At 43.2% G+C, this 22,535-nt stretch overlaps 1 protein-coding gene across 3 annotated transcripts in view; it reads left to right on the top strand.

The window, feature by feature from the left end:
- LOC142557546 (orphan steroid hormone receptor 2-like) overlaps positions 1-22,535 on the top strand; it is a 32,162-nt gene that overhangs the window by 1,751 nt on the left and 7,876 nt on the right. Inside the window, exons 2-7 of one of the 3 annotated variants that reach the window (XM_075669473.1) lie at positions 3,079-3,239; positions 4,600-4,974; positions 8,170-8,310; positions 17,508-17,668; positions 20,082-20,190; positions 21,273-21,456. In XM_075669473.1, the coding sequence (XP_075525588.1) occupies positions 3,161-3,239; positions 4,600-4,974; positions 8,170-8,310; positions 17,508-17,668; positions 20,082-20,190; positions 21,273-21,456 (1,049 nt within the window). In that variant the 5' untranslated portion in view covers positions 3,079-3,160. The remainder of the gene's footprint in view (positions 1-3,078; positions 3,240-4,599; positions 4,975-8,169; positions 8,311-17,507; positions 17,669-20,081; positions 20,191-21,272; positions 21,457-22,535) is intronic. The other 2 variants (XM_075669472.1, XM_075669474.1) reach the window with 2 other exon arrangements.

Below are 22,535 nucleotides of genomic sequence, written 5' to 3'. Positions count from 1 at the left end.
AAAGCGACGAGCTTGTGGGAGGACAGTTTTAACCCTTTTCGTAACAGACAAGAGGAAAGAACTCGAGGCGCAAGGATGGCAAACGCTGCGAGAAAGAAAGAAAGAAATCTACCCTCGATGGGCGCGCGTCATGTCAACTCCGGTGGTCAGTTCCTCCTTTCGGTGCAAGGGCAAAAAATCGTGTGAGGGTGGTGCTTATGATATTATGAAGCTTCCCTGCATGACGTATAGCTAGAATAGTCTGCATTGCATAATTACAGCGATACGCCGTTATACACGCTCTTCTTGGATAAAAAAGAATCAAGCTAGCCCGAATGTCCGCTCGAGAAGTTCGTCCCTGAAATGTCGAGTATAAGATACATTGCATATTATTTCCTGGTCATAGACACGTATATATTCCAATCTATCGGTTGTAACAGAATAAAAAAAAAACGATCGAATACTCAATACGTGTCTGTTTTAGCATAGTAAAAAGCACACATACCTTGTCGACGCATGTGTGAACTTTATACCCTCCCGTTCTAGCGAAGGGGCATCACATGCCTTCCCCGTTAAAACGAGTATCCGGAGAGCGCGCCCCCTGCCACTACAAAGAAGAGAATATCAAAATAACCTTCAGACTGTGATGCAGCTCCGAGCGTTTCTTCTGTTCTTTCATATTTTGCTACATTTAACGGCCACTTATTATTATTTTTTTTAAATCTTGCTTTCTAGCACGAACGAGCACCCCCCCCCCCCCCCCCCGTCCTCCTTAACCAAAGTTCAGAGCACGTGACATTCATTGAAACCACTCTAGCCGAAGGGCGACTCGTGCATCTGTCGGGCCACTGCTTTTCGATGACGTGGCCCAATCTGCAACTGTTCTGCCCTTTTCCAGAGCGCTGCTGTCCGTGCACACCGCTGGCACAGCGAGTCGGGCACGTCCGGCTGACGTACAGCATGGGGGGCACGCAGCCATGGCGAAGGGGGGTGGGGGGGGGGAGGCGACCGGCTGCACCGCGGCCGACGCGCGTCGGCGCTCAAGCGACCGACCAGTCGACCTCGCCGGTTGGCGTTATGCGCACTTTTCCAGCCTTCTTTTGTTTCTTTTTTTCGTTTATTTCCCATTCAAAGCACGTCGTGTCCAGCCAGCGCGAAGCCTGCCTCCTCTCCTTGCATTTCTTACGGGCCCCCCTTCCTTTCCGAATATAAGGGGGAGGAGCTTTCCTTCTCTCCCGCTGCCTTCTTGGTTTCGGATTCTTCCTTTCCGAAAGCAGCGACGAGACGGCGACGTCTTGTTCTTTAAAAACGTGCAGCGCTGTGGCCTACTACTGGACGCGCTGAGATGGTAGCAGAAAGGACACGAAAATCTTACAGCGCCGCATGTTAAATGCGCCTTCGTTCGAAATATATCGAGTGCTCGTGCGTCTTGCGGAGCCGCGGCCGCTAGTGATCGAATTGCTTGAGATAACGCGCTCGAAATAATGCAAATGTCTTGCGCGCGTGCCTTCCGATCGCTCTCCCCCCCCCCCCCCCCCCCCCCCCGTTGGCTGCCGGCCAGCTCTACTGCACGCTTTTCGAATAGACGCACTGCAGGCGCGCCCGTGCGTAGCGCAGCTAGGGCCCGTGGTCATGCCACCGCGGCGCACTACACATCGCCACTCGACTGATGGCGGCGAGCCGGCACGTCGAGTAGGCCGAGTTCTTCGATGAGCATGTTGTCGTAATGCGCGTTTGTATTGAATAAGAAATCGCCCGTGCATGCCCCCCATGGCACCTCGACGCCGTCTGTCATCAGCTGCGCCCGCAGCGCTGTGTACGTACGCGTGTGCGTGCGTGCTGGCGGCGAGATTATTAGGGGCGAGGTTTTCCACGGCCTTAGAGGAAGAAGAAGACAAGGCGAAGGCGCGCTGGCTGCTGCGTTTGCGGCGGCCTTGACCGATTTTTAAGAGAGCGCTTGGCCGCGCCGAGGTCGCGCGGGCCACGCAACGCCACGCGCGCGCGTGTTGAATGGTCCCAGCTCTAGCTGCTCGCTGGGGCGACTGGCTGCAATCTCCCTGACGTTGACCTGCGCGCCGCCGCCAGTGCGCAAGGCGCGTTACGGCGCGCGCGGCCTTTTTTATTACTCCCAACTGGCCGGCATATGGAGGGCAGGTTTTTGATAGAGTATTTGATAATCGCTCGAGGGACCGAACGGCCACGCTATAGCTATATGAGCGAGCGCAACCCCGTCTTGTTGAGCACGCGTGCTTGCGTGCAGCATGCGTACTGCACGTTTTGTGCGTCACTGTCGCAGTGAATTTTTCTTTTAGGTGTATGTACGGAGCGTAGGCTTTAAGAAACCCCCAAGTTGCTTCCTGCTTTGAAAGTGCAGATTTTGCCAAGAAATAAAGAATGAGCCACATAAAATGTGATTCACAACATAGCGTAGTTTGCTCGAATAAATGAACGATGCAAGAAGAGCAATACGGCTGTTCGTACATTTAAAAAAAATAACAGCCTAAACATATTCTTTCTTTGCACCTGCTATGTGTGTGGATTGTCAATCAAACAGACCCTTGTCAATAATGTCCACTAATCCAGTGTGATACATACCTTCCACGAAAAATGTCATGCAGAAGAAGGCCTTTTCGTTCACCACGTAGCAGTTTACATTTTCTGAAAAACTTTGGAAAGCTTTAAAAGTCTGAGTTGTGAGAGATGCCCACCGTAAAATCTTTTCCAACAGGAATGTTTCTTAGTTATTGTTTTGCATCAGACGCCCAGTATGTCAAAGCCACTGTTCACCGTCTTCATTCAATACATTACCACTGCTTTTGCCTCTGGTCACACGCTGCAAGCTAACGGTCAATACTGGCAGGAAAGGCACTGCACACGGAAGCATTTCATCTGTATTGGTGGCAGGGCATGAGTGGTCAAAGAAGGCTGGGGTGCCAGGGAGCAGAGCGATCTGGAAACGGTGTGAATGGCCAAGTGACAAATGGGACAAAAACACAAGCCTCACTTGCCACAGCACAATTGGGGCATATATAGTATGTGGCCAGCTGTTGTCACAAAGCCTGTGCTTGGTTGTTTCAGTAACACGGTCACCAACCTCAGATGGTCTTGTTGTCTACCTCCAGCATTTCAACCAAGCGGTGCAGCATGCAGTGCTGAAGGCAGTACTTGAGGAGTCCAGTCAATGGCGTCAGTGGACTCTCAAGACAGTGTGGATGTCAAGGAGGAGCGACGCAGTCCGACGTCGCTGGCTGGGGGATCAGGTAGTCACCTTGCTTGAGCAGTTTCTTGAGGATGCTTTGAAGGTGCGCTAAGAGGGATATTAGGTGAAATTTTATTAGTACATTAAGCTTCTGCAACTCTAGAAAAGGGGTTCTTACCGAAACAGGAATCTTGGTAAGCCAGAAAAGACATGAAAATGAGAGACAGGAGGGGATGGCTGTTAACTCTGAAGTTCCCACATTAACCAATTGTGATGCCATAAATTTTGACAACTTCTGCTACAGTCTGCTTACTTGTTTATTGGTAAAGAAGGATTACATCACATTTTAAAGGAACCAAAGGGTCAACAAATTTTCACAATTTTTCCTTTGTCGAAATAGCCCAAGTATGAGAAAGTACCTTGAAATCACTGGCATATCGACAAAATCACTGTGGTTTAGACACAAAATGCAACATTGTCAAGTATGTTCTTCATTTTCTCCTCTGGTCATCAACCTTTTCCTGCCACCTAAATGAAATACAAGGCTTTACCAGTATGAACTGATTTTGTATGGTCCTTTAGTGTTAAGTTTGTTCAAGCTAGGTTATCCTGAACTGTGAGATCATGTCTCTTGGCCCTTCATGCTGGCAAGTTATGTCTTAGTTTGCTTGGTCAGGAGAACCAGAAAAGTAAAAGATAATGTAAATGAATTAAAGGAAAGCTAAGAGGGAACAGAGGACTCTTGCGACATTACGGTATAATGTAGCAAAAGGGTGGGAACACAAAGGCTGGCAGTATGAAAGCCATGCACCAAGGCTTGTGTGAATGATAGTAGCATGTATGAAATTGTTAGTGTTCTGTAGATGCAGCATGATTGGCAAATATATGGGACAAATTTGAGCACATATGTCGCTGTGAATTGTCAATCTTGTGATGACATTTTGTGTGATCGGAGAGCAAAATCACGATAAAGGAATAAACAGGATATCAACCAATACGTTGGGATTACACAAAATTAGAAAGACATTTTGGCTTGTAAAGGACCTTGTTGTAAAAATATGTTATTGTAAAAGTCAAAATATCTCTTAAAACCTGTGTTAGACCATTTAGGGTCAACATCCTGCTTCACTTTTTAACATATGTTTAGCTATGGGGAAACTTCAGGTAATGCATGTTGACTGTTGCTCCTTCAGGCACAAAGCCACACAGTCCAGTTCTGCTCATCGCACAGCCTTGGAAAGGCTGAAACAACTGAGCAGCTGCTTGCTCAGTCCGTCTCATCAAACTGATGTCTATAACTGACTCAAAGGTTGCGTTAATTGCCTCTCCAGTTTGTATTGCGCTTCATCATTTAATGTGCATCACTGCAACTTGTCTAATTTGATCTGATCTGGATTTTGTTGTGAAATGTGCTGCCGCAGACAATGGGAGCAGCCCTGGAAGCCCCGAGTCTGGTGAAACCCAGGAAAACGGCGCAGCGCTTGGTGCGGAGTGGCTCGCGCTGCGGTTGCATGAACTGCAAGAACCGCGGCGTGGTGCTACGGCGGCCGCAGCATCTGTGCTCCCCGCGTCGAACGTCATCGAACAGTGCGTGGTGTGTGGGGACCGGGCGTCGGGGCGTCACTACGGTGCTGTGAGCTGTGAGGGCTGCAAAGGCTTCTTCAAACGCAGCATCCGCAAACAGCTAGCTTACACATGTCGTGGCAGCCGGGACTGTCAAGTGACAAAGCACCACCGGAACAGGTGCCAATACTGCCGGCTACACAAGTGCCTCTCCATGGGCATGCGCGCCGACTGTGAGTAGTGGTCTGCTTGTTGATTTGTTTAGCCAGTGGCTTCATGACATCAGTTTCATAGGGTTTTTTACTAAAACTGCTAGAGGGAACTCTAGTGCTATGATTGTTCCGCTGTCATGGGAATGTTCAGCATGCAACAACAGCACAAGCGAGATCGTGCCTGTCTTCATTTTAAGTTGTGCAGTTCTATGCTATACATGCTGTACGAACAAAGCCAAATTCTTATGCTTTCAAGTACCATGGGTAGGATGGGTTGTACATGGATTTGTATAATTTTCATACCTGTGGCTTCAGACGTTCTTGTGGCTTTTTTGCACTTTACCTGTCTTTATTGGCCTAGATTTTCTAGCAAGCATATTTTTCTAAATGCAGGAGGCAATAAGACTGAGCGCATGCATAATCGTTGCAAAAATTGTTGCATTTATGATGCAGTGTTTTGTTGAATATGGTCAATTTGCTAAGTCACAATGTTGTTAGAAGCCAGGACAAAGTTTAGGTAAACTTGTGCGCTAGCCATTGTTCCCATGGTAACTGAACATCCCACCACGCTTACAGTTCTTGTAGGCACTACAGCACCAGATTTCCCTCTGGTAAATTTAGTAGGAAACTTTGTGATGTGTTTATCCACCATTGATGTCATAACTCTTCAATCATACTACTTAATAATTCCATTGGCCACCTTTTTCAAAACTGGGATGTAGTTGTTGGCAAACAGCATTACTGTGCCACCTGTGAACAACAAAACTAACTATAAAACCACACTTTTCGAGCACAACAAACAAGTGGCAAGTCTTGTCGCTCTCTGGTGGAACATCAGTCACTTAACCACTCACAGTAAGGTACCCGAGAGCATCCAGAGCTTGAAGTGAAGTTTCGGAACTGCTACGATTGAAGAACTCTAGTATTTGTATTGCATCATTGTGCCATACACCTTGCAGCTGTGCTATACTTAAATATCATTCAAGGCCCACCGCGATAGCTGAGTGGCTATGGTGTTGCACTGTTGAGCTTGAGGTCGCAGGTTTGATCCCAGCCATGGCGACCGCATTTTGATGGGGGCGATATGCAAAAATGCTTGTGTGCTTTGATTCAGGCGCACATTAAAGAACTCCAGGTGGTCAAAATTAATCCGGAGTTCCTCACTACGATATGCCTCATGATCGTATCGTGGTTTACGCATGTAAAACCCCCCAATTTTTTTTAAAAGATTGTTCAAATTGCTGGACCTTTCTTACTGATTAACTTTGTAGCTGAAGAAAGTGACTGTCAGTGAAGCTAAGTTACAGGCAGGCATCGTCCACCACATAAACTGCACTGCTAGGTGTGTTGTGGGGGAGCCTACATTTCCTTCAGGCAGCAATACGATGGCCTTTTATTATCTTATTCTTAGCACACATAGTTTTCGGCTGTCGCCTGTGCCAAGTAGCTCAGTTTTGCCTCATAAGCTGTATCACTTGAGCAAGCAGGTATTACTTCTGCAACGAATCGCAATATGTAATTATCCGTTCAAATTGTCAGCCATATTTAGCACTTAATACTTTATCGCACATGTTTCTGTGTATGACCTCCTTACTAAATGTCCTAGTTCCTGACTGCAGTCAGACCTTTATGAAATTTAATTTCTTGATGGCTTGTATATTGCAAAGCTTTCTTTGATACGTTGTTTGCTATACTCTGTTCCATACATAGCAGTCAATGCTATGGAGGCTTGAGAGACTTCTTGCAGGGGCTTTATTCGCACTTGGATGTAGTTCGATGTTTTCTGACCATAATTGTGCACAACTGTTGTTTATATAGGCTCAGTGTTGAATGAAACAGGCTTTAATCCTTGGGAACAAAGTCACTGTTGCATTAAGCTGCTAATGTGTTGTTTTAGGTCTTTGTTTTGGGGGGTTTTCTATTTGCAATCTGTCGCGAGGATCGTCACGTGAATACTCACGTGAGTGAATGCTGTTGGCGCCCAGCAAAGCATATACGGAACGCGTGGAGTGACAACTATTCTTGACCGAAGTTCTTGCGCAGCTGCCTCAGCGTTGACTGCTATGTATGGAACGGAGTATAGTGCCCTTGCATTGTAGGTTGTCATTACTGATGTTCACTCAAGCTTGTTTTATGCTATCTTGTGCAACTTGTACCGTATGCGATGTGTAACTTGCAAATGACAATGGGAAAGAGTGTTTTGTGGACTTTCTTTCTTCCGTCATTTTATTCGCATCCACACATGTATTTAAGAGAAGCTTTTGTAGATGTAGAAATGGATCAGTTTATGAATAGCCAGTATGTAGTATGTCGGCTGTTATATAAAAGTGAAATGGGAATGGGACAATTCAAATGGCAATACAGTGTAATAAGAGGGCAACATAGGTGAATAGTGATGCACTTGAACATAATTTGCAAGAGTAAAGTCAGCACCACATGGTCCACAATGATGATTAGCTGCACTGTTATTTAACCTCACTCTCAGTTACAATTTAATTCAGCTGTAGCATACATTTTACAAGGGTATGCAGCAGGATTAATGCACTCACAAGTCCCTAAGGTCACAATGTGTTACACCTGATGGTAACATTAACACAAGCTATCATGACAGGTCTTGTATTACAATAAGCTTAGAAAACAACAACACAAAGCAAATAGTGCATGAAATCAGTGCAAAGGCATTAGATTTGAAAGATGTGCTTGACTTTGGGCTAGTATCCATGACATCTGAAATGCACTATCTGTGTCATTGTCACCAGTTGTCAAACTCCTAAACTATTTCCACGCTACTTTTATGTGACTTTGCACCTTAGAACCTCCTCATTCTGCTCCTCATAACAATTATCATCATCATCGTCCTTCAACAACTATGCTCAGACCACTGATTAATCAAAAGAATAAAGCAAAAAAATTCAGATGTTACAACAGTGTTGTGAAGTGTAATTGTAGCGCAGAGTATAGTCTTGAGTCAGTTATGAATGTTGTCATCTTTTTGTTCGCATCTGAAAGGTCCCATCCTCGTTTCGTTTGATACCTGCAGTAGCACGCGCCTAACGATGTTGCACTTGCCCTCCATTCAGGGCTGGGCTTTTTGTCTCCCCCGCCTGCACCAGCTGTATGCTTTGCGCACGCTGCTGAGCAATCCGTGGGTTTGTGTGGTGCTGGGTGCTTTGGCTGACATGCACGCACATGCCCTTTGACTTTGCTCCACGACAGCTGTGCTGCCCACACCCCTCACCTCTCTCCCTGACCCCACAACTGCTGTGACCTACCCCGCCCCCTTGCTGCTGACGGCAGTCTCACACACAATCCCCGGTGGTGGTTCTACGCTGAGGCTTTCGCGCCACAGGGTGGAAGGTTAGTTTGTTTGTGTGTGCATGCGAGGTTTTGACTGCTTTCTGATGATATGCCAAACAGGAGTATTACACAGGGCACTTTTGATTACAATTAAGCCTGATTGGGATTGAATTAAGTCTAAATTGAGTCAATTGGCTCCCTTCTGTGCAAGCTACGGAAGGGATCGAGCCAATAGCAGTTGAGAAATTCAATTGAAAATGCCTCGTGTGACTGAAGTATAAGACCGTATTTGCAAACATGCCTCGGCTTCAACCTCTTCGTTCACTGTGGTGGCTCTGTGGCAATGGCATCCTGCTGCCTAGGATAAGGCTACAGCTTTGACCACTCCACAAGGCGGGCAGAAAGCAAAAACACTCATGTGCAGAGTGTTGTGTATGTGTTAAAGAACCCCAGATAGTGAAAATGAATCTGTAGTGCTCCACTATGGGATGCTTCTTGGTGCCCTTGGTACTTTCAAATGTTAGCCTCTTAGCAGCCAACACTTCTTACCAAAAATGGTGCCAAAGTGGTCATAAAGCCATTTCGTGGCTTATGTAACACCGATTCCTGTGCAGGCAGATCCACGTTTGACAGGTATAGTTGTTTACCAGAAACTGTACTGCCACCTGCAGTATTCAATAATAACTATGAAACTGCTTTATGAGCTCAGTTTGTCAAGCGAACTCTGCTGATAGCTAAACAATAACATAATGAAGCAGGTTCCTCTAAAGCCAAGAAAGCGGTTTTGACTGAAGACAAACTAAGCTTTTCTGAGGCCTTTGAAGTGTTAAACCCTATATCAGTTGGTCAGTCAATCATTCAACCTTACCGCCAATACTGCTGACAACGCTGCCACCCAACTGAAGCAGTCGCTGCAATACAGTAATGCTTCTCAGGGATTTCTGTAGAGGAGTTGCTTGGAGCAATCTCCTGAAGAAACCCTCAATTCCATGTCACCCTTGAGTAGGGGCTAGAGATGCCCACCTACAAAATAAGACTCGGGACTTGCTGAGGACATCATTGAAGAGCAGTGACTACTTCACTGGTGAAGTTCACTGCTTGATGAAGTTAAGAAAGAGGCATGTCTTCTTATACAGTGTCGAGTTAGTCTAGATTGGTACAATTACACATTTAGAATAGTGAATTTCAATGCTTTCTTGGCATTAACAAAGTTATTGCTAATGCTAGTTGCTACTGATTGACTGCAAGGGGGATGCCAGCACAGAGTAATTCCTCACTCAGATGGGCAAATTTAGCGACCCCTCCAGTGAGAGCACTTTGCCACAGCGAGTGTAACTCTAGCAACATGCTCCTAGATGGCAAAGAAAGTTATTATTCGGCATTGATGGAAGTGTCAATCAGAAAATCAGCTGGCAGATTACATATTTGTTAATTTAGGCAGTACAGTCAAACCGTCACAAAATGATCATATATATAACGAAGTAAATTTAAAATCTTTCTTGACAATATCAGTGAGTAACAAGTATATGCTTTTAACAAATACTATTGGACATAATGAAGATATTATTATTATTGCATATACCTCACAGGCTCCAGAAAGAGTATTGCGTGAGGGGGGCGGTATAGATAACAAAATAACAAATGCGGAGCAAAAACATAGTTTTTGTTACATAAATATGAACAAAACGAGAATCAAATAATAAAGAACGCGAAGTAAACAAAGATAAAAAGCAAGAAAGGTAAACGAACAGGTGTCAGCTTTCAGTATACAGTAAAGCAAACAACCTTAGAGCAAATGCTTACATAAATAAATAACAATGAAGTTAAAAGTAACAAAACTGAACAGATACTTGTTTTTAGCTAAGTACTAGCCAAATATTCAGTGATTTTTTGTCTGAAGGTTAATGTGTCATTAATGTCAGCGAGGTTATCAGGAAGACCATTCCACAGTGCAATCGCACGTGGCAAAGCTGAGCAGTTGAACGCATTGGTGTGACCGAAGATGCGTTGGAAACTGAGATGATTATGCAGGCGTCTAGATGTGCGGGAGGGACGAACGAGTGGTAAAGTAGATGGGCGTACATTATGCATGATTTTGTGCAGAAGACAAAGTAATGCTATATTCCTGCGCGATTCCAACGATGAAAGCGACAACGACAGCTTGATGTTAGTTACGCTCGAAAATGGGCTATAATCTCTGGCAATGAAGCGTGCAGCACGGTTTTGGATCGACTCGAGAAGATGGATTAGATATGCCTGATGAGGTGACCATATAGAAGCTGCGAATTCGAGCTGCGGTTGCACTAATGTTTGGTAGGCTATCTTTCTTGTGAGGGAAGGAGCGCTGCGAAGGTTACGTTTTAAATATCCGAGAGTGCGCAATGCTTTAGCCGTTATTTTCTCAATGTGGGATGACCATGAAAGGCTAGGTGTTAGAATAATTCCAAGGTACTTGTATGAAGATGTGACTGGTTGGCTAGATGTGACTTGGTTATAATAAGTCTCGACTGCATTTGCAGAATGTAATGTTGCATTATAGTCAGGAACAGTATTTAGCATTAATTTTACTGTAGATAAAGTAATTAATTACAACCTAATAATATGATCAACCATCACGAGCCAAAACAAGATAGCATTGTGTCTAAGGTCAGCAGATGAATGGAAGTTTCTGACACAGTAGTTCTGCGGAAATCCCAAGGTGGAGAGAAGTAATTAATAAAGGGAAAATCAGACATCCACCCATTCGTAGCAATCGCTACAAAGGAAACCCATACGGGTTCCTTGAAAGAAAAGCCTCATAGTTGAATAAAAATGTGTCTCGGACCAGGACGCATTTTTCTTCAACTGTGAGGCTTTTCTTTCGAGGAACCCGCATGGGTTTCCTTTGTAGCAATTGCTACTAACGGGTGGATGTCTGATTTTCCCTTTATTAACGGAAGTTTCTATTGCAGATAGCAAAAGGACGCTTACAACATTTAAAATTAAAGAAAAATGGTTTCACGATTAAAGTCGAACCTCCACTGAGTATTTTTTATTTATTCTTGAAGCACTGCTGTCAACGCTACACACTCCAACTCAGTGAAAGGAGTTTGACTCACTGGCAAGTGCATTCCAGGCAAGTGTTGCTAGAAACGTCAGTGGGAAATCTTGCGAATGGCACTAACAGCAATTTGCATGCGCTCGAAGTGACACTGAATTTGCCCATCTGACCGGGACATAAGACTGGCACAGGAAAGGTAGAAGCTTTCCTTCTGGTTTTCTGTCTTTGTTTAGCATAGCTGCAAGAAACCTTTATGTGCCACTTCCAAACTATTGAGAGGAAGGTTTACCTCAAGAACTCCTATCTATCTGAATATATAGGAATCAAACAATCATTTTGCTTGACCTCCACTGCACGAAATTCATTATTTGTCGCATTAAAAAGAAAAATTATAACTATATACTGACTGTAGGGAACACACTTGATTTTGACCATGAATTTCTGTCAAAAATGGCCTGCAAAATAAAAAAAAACCGATGTCACACCTCTGTAAAATTTGTTCCGTTTAGGATCTTTTTCACTTAAATGCAAGAAATTTCATTCAAATAAATTCAGTGGTTGTCTAATGAGAGCATTTTTGTGTTTTGTATGTATATGAATATTTACATGATTTGAATAGGCAAATAAGTCAGTTATGGAATAAAGTGTCATCCTAAGAGAAAAACTCCAATTTGTGTAATATGTTAGTTTCATGTGCTTTAGATGTCTCAATAACTGCAGTTTACAGAATTATCATATTGTTTTTGTTGCTCAATTACAGAGTTGTAAACTTGATGCTGTTTAACTTTTCATATATTCATATGAGTTTTTTTAAAAAAGAAATTGAGTTCAAGATCCACTTCCTGCAGTCAGTAGATTTTAACTTTTTCTTTTAATCGTCAAATTTCATGCAGTGGTGGGCGAGAAAAAAAAATTTTCTTTCCCATGTATTTAGGTAAGAGCCTCTGCAGTAAACCTTCCTCTTAAGTCTGTTACTTGGCCTTTCGTGCTACACATTCTCGGCTACCTCTCAAAACCTGCTTAAGCTGTTTGTGCCCAAAGAGTAAGTTCTTTGAGCTGAAGGTTAGAATAATTCCTCTTGTAATCACTTACTTCTTTTTTTGTTTCTTCCTTCATAATATGTGCGTGTGTCTGTGCTGTGAGCTGTCCTCTTGGCTGCTGAACTGGGCTGTTTTGTGCTTGTGGTGATGCACTATCGTGGTGTGCTGGTTTTGCCTGAACTGCTGGGTTGCCCATCTTTGAACATCTGTGTGATCAACAAGAGAACTAAGTTTCTAATTTTCTAAGAGTTTGTAAACTACAGCACAGTTTATTGGCAGGAGCACATCTTGCACTCCCGGCTCATTATGTGTATTAAGCAGTAAAAATGTTTTCACTGCCAAGAAAGATGATGAAAGGAAGTGTGGTATCGCTCTTGAAGCCAAAGAAAGCAAAGGGGAAATGCACAATAATGAATGCAGGCTTCCGATCAGCTGCATATCTTAAATGCAGTCAAACCTTGATTCAGCCATGCCCTATAATTAATTTTTTTTATTTAATAAAGTGCTTTCAATCCCGCTCCCTCTCCTCACAACCACACACATATTCATAGAACCTAATGCATTGAAAAAAAAAAAAACAATGCCTGGAAATTCATTCACATATTGCTACAGTAAACACACATTATGCTTGTTTGAGGTGGGACATTTTCTTCTTGCAAAAAGGCCTGTTGCAGTATCTCAGCATTGCAGGCTTAGTGTCAGCTCTGCCAGGTGCTGCTGCCGAGTTGAAACATGTGTTATTTTCTCAGTGCAGCCTTAAGCCTGTTTCACATGGTGTGATCTTACTTGCAGTTCGTTGTGAGTGCAATTTTGTTTTTCGATGTTCGGAGATGCTGAACTTCTTCACAAGATTGCGCATACTGCGTGGATGGGGAACCGATAACAATGTGGATCGTCAGACACGAAACTGTGGCCTGCCTGCTTATCTTTTGTTTTGACAGAGTAACGAATTCCAACACAACAGTGCTGTCTTGTATTTTCCTTTTTCGTGTCCCTTTTTTTCGCATTTTTCCGAAAATTAACCAAGTTAACCAACCTTCAATACTACTGGAAATGTGAAAGACATTCCACGAAAACAGTTTCTTGTTTGCTTTGCTCTATTTTTAGCCGAAGCAAAATGAATAAGCCTATGCCAAGAATAAGTCAGTCTTCCGCTAAATTCTTGCAAATGCAAAAATCACAGCCGCCACGGTCGGTGCATGTGAAACAGCAATGGGATGATCGCATTTGTGGAAATAGCAGCTTCGAAAAACGCAGTGTGTAATCGCAGCATGTGAAATGGGCATTAGCTCGCAATTTGTTTTCCATACGGTGCTGAGAAATGAAGCCTCATGCAAAGAAAAGTGCTCACCATTAAACAGAAAGCATAGATTGTATGTGCCATCACGGGCAAGAGCATTCTAAGTGTTTTCTAAATAATTCTTAGGTCCCAATGACCTCGCTAAATTGAGGTTTATCTTGAAAAAGAAAATAGCAATTGAAGTGGTAGAAAAGACAGCATTGGTGCCAATGGGGAGTCGTACCCACAACCTCTGTCAGTTGCGTGGGATGCTCTACCTTAGTAGCTGTTTCTTTGTCTTCTTTTGGGTAATAGTGCAGATGTACAAAACCCAGCTTTTGGAGTGTTAGCCAGCGACATGCATGGCCTTGGCAACAGATGAACCTTGTCAACAGCAGGCGTCACATAGTGTGCAATCTTAGGAGCAGGCAACTAGTCAGTGAGCTTTTGTGCGCCACTTCAATGTGTCAAGACAGCTGGAGTTGGCTATAAGACTGTCAAAGTTCTCAACAGATATGTGCTTTTCTGTCTAGCTCATTTATTCCCTTTCCCTGCTGCAGTTTTCTTTTTCTGAACACAATATAACTCCAAAAGGACAATTCAGTCCTTCTGATCATATTTATGTAATAAAATAGTCAATGAAGTACTATAAACCACAAGAAAGATAGCTTTTGAAACCATGCAGTGAAAAGAAATGAACTGTCTGCAGAAATTGGCTTTACTGTAATGCTTTTGTAAACAGTCATGAGTCCCCTAAAAAAAGTAAATGCCAGTCTGGGCTTCTGTGGACTTCGTACAGTCATGAACCGAAATTGCATTTTCCTTTGCCTTTCAGTAGTACCCATTGCTGCATTACTTTATGCAGACAATCACTGTTTGTTCTCAGATGGATGAGCGCTACAGTGTGGATGACTGCACTTACCCTCATAAAAAGAAAGATTGCTCCAGTGCTATGTACCATTTAACATGGAGAAGTCCACCAAAGACAAATTATTTTACGTAAGGTATAAAAGCTTGCAGGAAGCTTAACGAGGAAATAAGTAAATTGTGTGAAGATATTGTGAAGATTCGAGCCGAGTATAAATTGTATAGTAAAGGTATTCAGTTTCTCTTAAAAATTTACAGTTTTCACATGCCCTTATTTAAATACATATGAGGAATGGCTAGCATCATAACACTTCACAATCAAACACAGGCAAAATGCAAAAGCACCCTTTTGACTATCACTGACCCAATTTGTATTAAGTTTGTTGCACATAAAGTTGAGTTAAATTTCAGTGACTGTTCAGAGCAGTTTGTAATGTGAAAGCATTATATGGCTCATGAGGCAGAAAATCCGTCGTTGGTGACGTTGCCGTGACCATGATGGTCCAAAAAGTCAAGTAAGCCAATCGAGGCAGATGATGATGTCAGTTAAGGCAGAGTGAATTAAGGTGAATTAATTCAGTTAATTAAAACAGGTTAGTTAAGATAGAGTTAATTATGGCACACAAACCCACGACCATTGATTGGAGTCGAACCTACGACCTTTTGTGTTAAGGTGAAGTCAATTAAGGCACATTTAATTAACATAGTTAGTTAAGGCACTCAAACCCACAACCTTTGGTGTTAATTAAGGTGGATTTAATTATGGCACAGTTAACTAAGAGATAACTAAGGCATTATAATCCACGACCTTTCATGGAAGTTGAAGCCACAACCTTTGGAGTTAATTAAGGCAAAGTTAAATTAAGATGACTGAAAGCGCACAGCATGGCGTGGTGGTTGCAATGCTTTCACATTCATCCACATAGTGATAACTAAGTGCCCCTTGAATTTTTTTGCTTTGGCATTAGTTCTATTGTTTTTTCCACAAAATTGCCATAAATTTGGAATCTAAATACGATTGAAGCATCAGGTTTCCAATTGTATAACTCTAGTGCAAATATAGATCTTGCGAAATTCCATCACCTGGTTCAGCTTTCAAGGCTTATAAGACTGATATGTCCTATGCTCATTGCCCTAAAGCATATCATTAATTTGCCAACAGGACTTCCACGATACCTCTGTCAACCATTTCACACCAACTGTGAAATAATATAGTCACTAAACAGTCAGCTGTTGTGCACGTGGCAATATGCTATGTTTGTGTACTTTGGGTGCTGTAATTTTCACAGCGCTGCAGTAGTATCACAGTGAGTGTTGTTTTTGCAGAGTTATGGTATTGTAAGATTAATGATTCAAATTTTTAGAAAGTTACTAATTTATCTCGATTTTTGCAAAAGAGAAGGATATAAATTTACCAACAGAACTTCAGGCAAACTTCTCAAGGCAGCACATGAGCGATAATGATTGGCTGTACACTCCATTTAGGGTGCATTCAACCTGTTGCCGACTGAGTACTTTGGTTTTGGTAAAGCTGGAGTGGCTCCTTGCTCACACACTTTCTTGCTGTGCATCTGTCTACTGTTGTTTCTTTTACCCACATTTATGTGTATTTTGTGCCTTTTACATGTGTCGCACACTTTACGCGTGCTGCCGTGAAGTGCATGCACAAGGTTAAAGAGCCCCTGCAACACTACATACATGTGCGCCAAACAAATGCTCTAATTGGCACTTGAGCCAAAGCTTAATGCTGTACCATGCAGCAGGCCATTTAAGTATCACTCCAGAGATCCACTGTCCTTTCCTCCTTGAAATTTTCACCACTTTTCATGCTTGTGATGCACCAGTATAGAGACAATGCTTACTGGCGGGGTTTGTTTAGATCTCACAACTAAGCAATGCCTTGGTATATTCAGAAATATAGAAATGTCTTGACTGATTGGAGAGGTGGTGCCTTTTGGTGGCATCACCAGAAAGCCAAGACCTAGTTGGTACGGTAATTTTTCTTTTGTCTTGTGTTGTGGGCTACTACAGTTTGTTGCCTAAAAAGTGAATAAACCGAAACTGAATATTACCTCTGTTCTAATACTGTGGCCTCTGAGATTGGATGGCACAACAAACTCTTATTGGAGACCACGCTTATACCGAAGGTTAGAGCAGTGCGAGTGTCTCTTGCTAATGGAACAGCAGCATAACACTCGATATCCGATAACTAAAAAAATGCCTTGATGTGAAAGGTTCTTGAAGTGATATTCTTTAATGACAAGCACCATTCCACACCTTCCCTAATTCTCTAAATGATGTTCCAGAGCCTCTTCAAAGACAGAACTGCAACCTATTGGTTATTGCTTTTTTCCGTGGACCCCTTGTATTCTGTCACCCTTTTATAGATATGTCAAACAACCATCCTGAATGAGAACAACCTGTATTCCAGTGCATGCTAAAGTTGAGTGTGTGGTGCTCAATGGTTAGGATTTGAAGCGTTGAGGTAAATACACCTTACCAGCATGTTGCGGTCAGAATTTTTTTTTTCTCTGTACTGAAAGAAAAAGGACAACGTACTGTGTCCCATTTCTTGGTGATTTACAATGCTGAAACAGTTAAAAGCTTAATAAAGAATCGGGCACAACTACAGAGGTTAAATGCATCTAATAATCACATCTGTTGTTCTTTTTGTCTGTGGGTTTCTTTAGTTGCTGGCTATTCAGCACCACAAACCACTAGTGTTAGCTTCAACTAGTTACCCACCTTAGTGGTGTTGTGGCTTCGGCATTGTGCTGCTAGGCCCAAACGCCCGTGTGCCGTGCATTGGGTGCATGTTAAAGAACCCCAGGCAGGCAGAATTATTCCAGAGTCCCCGCCTACAGCGTGCCTCATAATCATTTGGCTTTGGCATGCAAAACTCCTGAATTTGATTCAATTCAGCTCCATCTAGGCCACACCAAACACCGAGTGTAGTCATTCATTCAGGTAGAAGAGAATTTCAGTGTCTGTGCTGCTACATTTCACGGCATTGCATCACCTGGCCCGACAGCTGTGCAGTCGGAGCGCAAGCCCAGCGCAGATTCGGCCAGCCGATGTGAAAAAGGTGCAAGCACACTCCTCACGTCTGTGGGTGGCCTCTCAAGCCACGCAGTGAACATGGCTCATAGGCAGGTGCCGCATGCAACAGGCCCCGCACAGCACGAACAGCAGGTAACCTAGTGTGTATATGCCACCATTCTTTACATTTCATAGTGCTTAAATGAACACCGAAGAACAATGTCAAGTTATTTTAGTTACTTTAAGTAAATTGTTCACTTTATGTTTTTATGCAGTCAAACCTTGTTACAACAAAGGAGCATTTGACACGGAAATGCCTTAATTATATTCAATATTCGTTTTAAGTTTATGGTTGCACACTGATGTCTGCGATAAACATTTTAGGTATACTTTGTTATATCGAATAATTCATTATATCTAAATTCATTATATCAAGGTGAGACATATTATTGCGATAGCAATTATATGGACACTCCAGGTGCATTTCTGTCGTCAGCATCGCCATGAGGTTCCGTATAAAGTCCAAGGGCGATAAAATCATTTTCGCGTGCCATATGCTGTATGTGTGAGTGAAATTGTGCGAGGGTGAGCTGGCGAACGCGGTTCAATTTAACGTGCGCAAGCGAGGAATGTGAGCCAGAAGCGTGCCCTCTCCTGTCGCGCCCGAGGCAGAGGGTTCAGGCGAGGGAGGAGGAACATTCTTCTTTGGCGGCTGCTAGGGTGCCTCGATGTCCTCCTCGCCAACCGCTCCACACAGAGTGGAGACAACCGCGGCGTCTACTACGGCGTTGGGCATGCGATTGGTGGGTGCCATAGTAGACGCCTTTGGTGGACACCATGGGGACGCGTTTCCGGCACTCGTGTGTCTTGAAAGCGATCTGCTACATGGCCAAAGTGCGCATCCGCATGGGCTTCATCTTCAAGCGATCTGCGATGTTTGAAGAGTGCGCGTAGTGCCGGCAGCTTCGTATGTGCTGTGCTTTCAACATTTCGTTCACATTGAAGCGAAAGATGCACAAAGGTCAATTCGCTTGCTGCTGCCACAATTCCTCACTCTAGCATTCTGACAGTGAGTTTCCGCACTCATCAAGCAAGATGTGTTCATGTTTACCTGTGTGCACGTGACACCGTGCTTGTCAGTTTAGGTAAAACACGTTGGCGGGCTAGTTGGTTTGAATCTATAACAGAATGTGTAAGCATGACTCAACAAGGACATAGAAAGAAGCACAGATACAAAGACAGTGCTGTCTCTGTGTGTGTGTGTTTCTTCCTACATCCTCATTCAGTCACTCTTACACATTCTATCATTGTTAATTTAGTTAGTAAGTGAATGTTTACAAGTTTATGCGGCTGCTAAAACTACTTTCCTTACAGCACACAGATATCCACCACTAATTTGCTATCGCAATCGATGCTTCACCTTTCGGGTGAAACTGCCAATTTTTATTATCCTCAGGTCAATATGGCCATTAAAGAAGGAAGTTGTTACAAAGCAACAGAATACAAGTACAGTGAGTTATGGTAATAGTAACAAGATCCTTGTTATTATACATATTATTAGCAAACTTTTCACAAAAAATGTTTGTTAACAGTGGGGGCTACGGCACTTAGGGAAAGCCTCTTTGTCTCTTTAAGGGATGTAAATAATGCCCATGTTGGCTAATGACACTGCATGACAAGTGACATTGGGCACTTATTTCACAAACGGGTCTCAGCAGTTAAGCATTTGACTAATGTGTATGCTTGCTCCACTTGCTACAGTTGTAAAATTGACGCCATTCAGTCCTTGAGACATGTCAATTTAATAGCAGCCCTTGTACCAGCAGCAGTACCAACACCAGACGTATCTAGGCTCCTGCAATTCTTGGAGGTTGGCTATGTGGCCATCAGTTAAAAAAGATTTTGTGATAATTTTATTAGTTACCTACCTGAAATGTTCTAATGAATTATTAAGTTAATATAAAATACTTTAAATGGGCAAAAAAAGCGAACAATAATCTGAGACAACGTTTGTAAGTTACCCTCCTACATTAAGCAAAAAGCCACTGTAACTGAGAATACCCGAGTCAGAAAAGACGCAAGACCGGAAGACTGGTGGCCATGCTACCTTGAAGTTGGCACACCAACTTCCCTTGATGTGGATATTGACATTTGCTCAGGCCTAGTTAACTTTTTATCGGTAAAGATGGACTACACTGTATTCTAAAGGAGCTGAAGATTGAACTTGGCATGTTTCAAGAACTGCTCAGTTACAACGACCCAAATATATATTTTTTTAAATCATTTCGGCGCGAAAGAAATTGAAGTTTAGCCTGTATGTTCTCCTGCAATATCCAACTTATTATCTGCCAACTCCAACTCTCCTGCAATATCCAACTGCAATACCCAAATTTTAAAAAAATGATGTTTGGATAGGATACTTCATCCATCTAAACTGATTTAGTGCTTCTCTTTGGCGTTTTTACAATTAATTGTCTTCTCTTTGTTTTACATTCATTTCTCCCAGTTTCACAACGTAAGGCAAGGCAAGGCAATTTTTTACCTTTTGCTTTTCTACATGTTTCAGAACTCGAAAGCAAGCAGCAACAAGGATGGCCCTATCGCGGTGGGCACCAGCTGGGCACCTTGGGACGAAGATGGCGAAGACCAGGCTGCTGATGAAGAGTCATACTCAAGTAAGTAGTGAGTACTATTCAAGCGAACAAGGGCCGTGCCCATAATCAACTGCTCTCACTGGTACTTCTACCTTTGCATAATGTCACATCAGATGTGGTGTCTCCCCACACTGACTAGCATGCCATGGCAAGTCAGTTCTGGGGAAAACTACAAGAGATTTATGGGGGGGGGGGGGGGGGGGAAGGAAGAGCATGCAGATCTGATATGCTGTGGGAATCCGAAGCTTTTCACTTGCGTTTACGAGGGATGGTGCTCTTCTTTACCAACCATTTCCAAGTGCAAACAGCATAGTTGTGCGAGACGCATGCCGACCAGGAAATGCCTCACCAAATGTAAACTTATTGCAGTCCAACATGCGGATCCCACACATGACTATGATAGAATGACGACGGAATTGTCATCCACCCAATATAAGCACGAAACTACAAAGTAAACCCAATACATGTTAAACTCAGAATGGATTTTGTCCTGGCCCAGGGATTGTACTCATGATCAAGGTCTTTCTGGAACGGTCACTCTGAGCAAGCCAGGCGGGTAGCAGATCACAGTTCTAGGTGAAATTGACAGCTTGAAGCATACTGTCACTGCATTAGTGCAGTATCAGCAGACTGCAAAAATATTTGACGTGAAATAAACACTCATATGGAAGGCATGTCATATTTATTTATTTATTATTATTTTTTGCACCCCCTTGGGTTGCATTTCAGCTGGTCAACACTCCTCTACATGTGATGTGTTGAGAATACAGCGTCTGTTAGAACAGGGCTGAATGCTTGAAGTGTCAGTTTCATATGGTCACCATGCTTTCGCCATTGTCATCGTCTTTGTTGATGCTGAGGTCAGACTAACAAAGCTTTCTGAAATTATGGTTTTTTTTTAGGCACATTTTGCTCAATGATGACAGAAGACGTGCAACAGTAGCACATCGTTTATCCACTTATAGGCCCCTCTTCATTTGCCTGATTTTATGCCACGGATGAGGTGTGAAAAGGGCCCCTTCAGAAGTTCTGGAGCTTCTGAAGGTGCACTCAGGAGCTGCCCTGTGAGACATCAAGCTTAACATTTTTGTTGGCCATTGCAGGGTCGAGGCTGAGCCCATCGTCTGGACCCCTGATCTCAGAGGAGCAGGCTCTCTTTCGTGTGACCCTTCCAACGACTCCGTTGGGTGGTGCACTCAATGTGCATTACGTCTGCGAGAGCGCCTCCCGCATCTTGTTTCGCTCGCTCTTATGGACACGTACCTTGCCGGCATTTGAGGAGCTGCCGTAAGTTATTTGCATATCTATATAACTTTGATCAGAAGTATGCGGGGGTCCACAACTTTCGCAAAAGATAAAGTGAATTTCTTGGCCACATAGATTGACAACCTGGAACTGACAAATGCACTGCAATGTTTGTAATGCCAAGTCTGAATCGCAGTCTTCAGTTTCAGGTTAGGTGCCATGTCATCAAGGAAACTATCTTTTTCTCACAGAACCTCTGGTCCACATACTATTGGCCGTGGGTGTACACACTGGCAACCCTTTCTGCAAGGTTTTAGCTGGAGAGACATATAAGTGATAAGCAAAAGTTGCTGTGTTACGTAGTTTGTTTTGCTATTGTCTCTGTGAACAGTGTAACAGTGTTGAGCGTGCAGGCGAGTGCTGTGTTGTTACGTGTGCACCTTTAAGGTGTTCAGAAAGGACACCAGTTCGCTGGAATAATGACACAAGGCAGTGTCTAAGTGTCTATGGAACACCAGAGTTAAAACACAGGCTTAGGCTTTGTAGGTGTCTTCCGTGTTGGACTAAAAAGATGAAGCAGCCAGCACTTGTAGCTTTAACAAAGGTTATGTCTATTCAGCTAAAGTCCAGAGTCCGACACTAGTTTTATGATGCAGTCGAACCTTGATATAACGAACAATAATATAATTAATTATTGGACATAATGAATTACCAGATGTAACAAACTATCGGACATAACAAAGTAATATAACATTTGTATCTCCAATATAAGCAGGTAACAGATATCGGATATAAAAAAGAGTACTTTCGTGTCAGGTGTGACTGTTATCGCGAGGTTCGACTGTGCGCTCCACACTGGCATGTTATGGCATTGCTTAAGCCAGGTCTCCGTCATGCTAGCAGCATGCTCATCCAATACCGTACTTCACCCACTACGTCGTTATTCTTTCAATCCCATGAAAAGAGCATTACAGGGCCTCTGCTGTATATGAAGGTCTCGTCCATTTACTTTGAGAGAGGGAGAGACATTTAAAAGCTGAGCTCGGCCTGAATTAAAATTCTGCCAAGCTACTCGGCATTGTGGAATGATGGAAGTAAAAAGAGAAAGACAAACATGATGA

Source organism: Dermacentor variabilis, chromosome 9 (genome assembly GCF_050947875.1).
Source record: "Dermacentor variabilis isolate Ectoservices chromosome 9, ASM5094787v1, whole genome shotgun sequence".
NCBI classification, from domain to species: domain Eukaryota; kingdom Metazoa; phylum Arthropoda; class Arachnida; order Ixodida; family Ixodidae; genus Dermacentor; species Dermacentor variabilis.
This window is presented reverse-complemented; position numbering and strand designations above follow the sequence as displayed.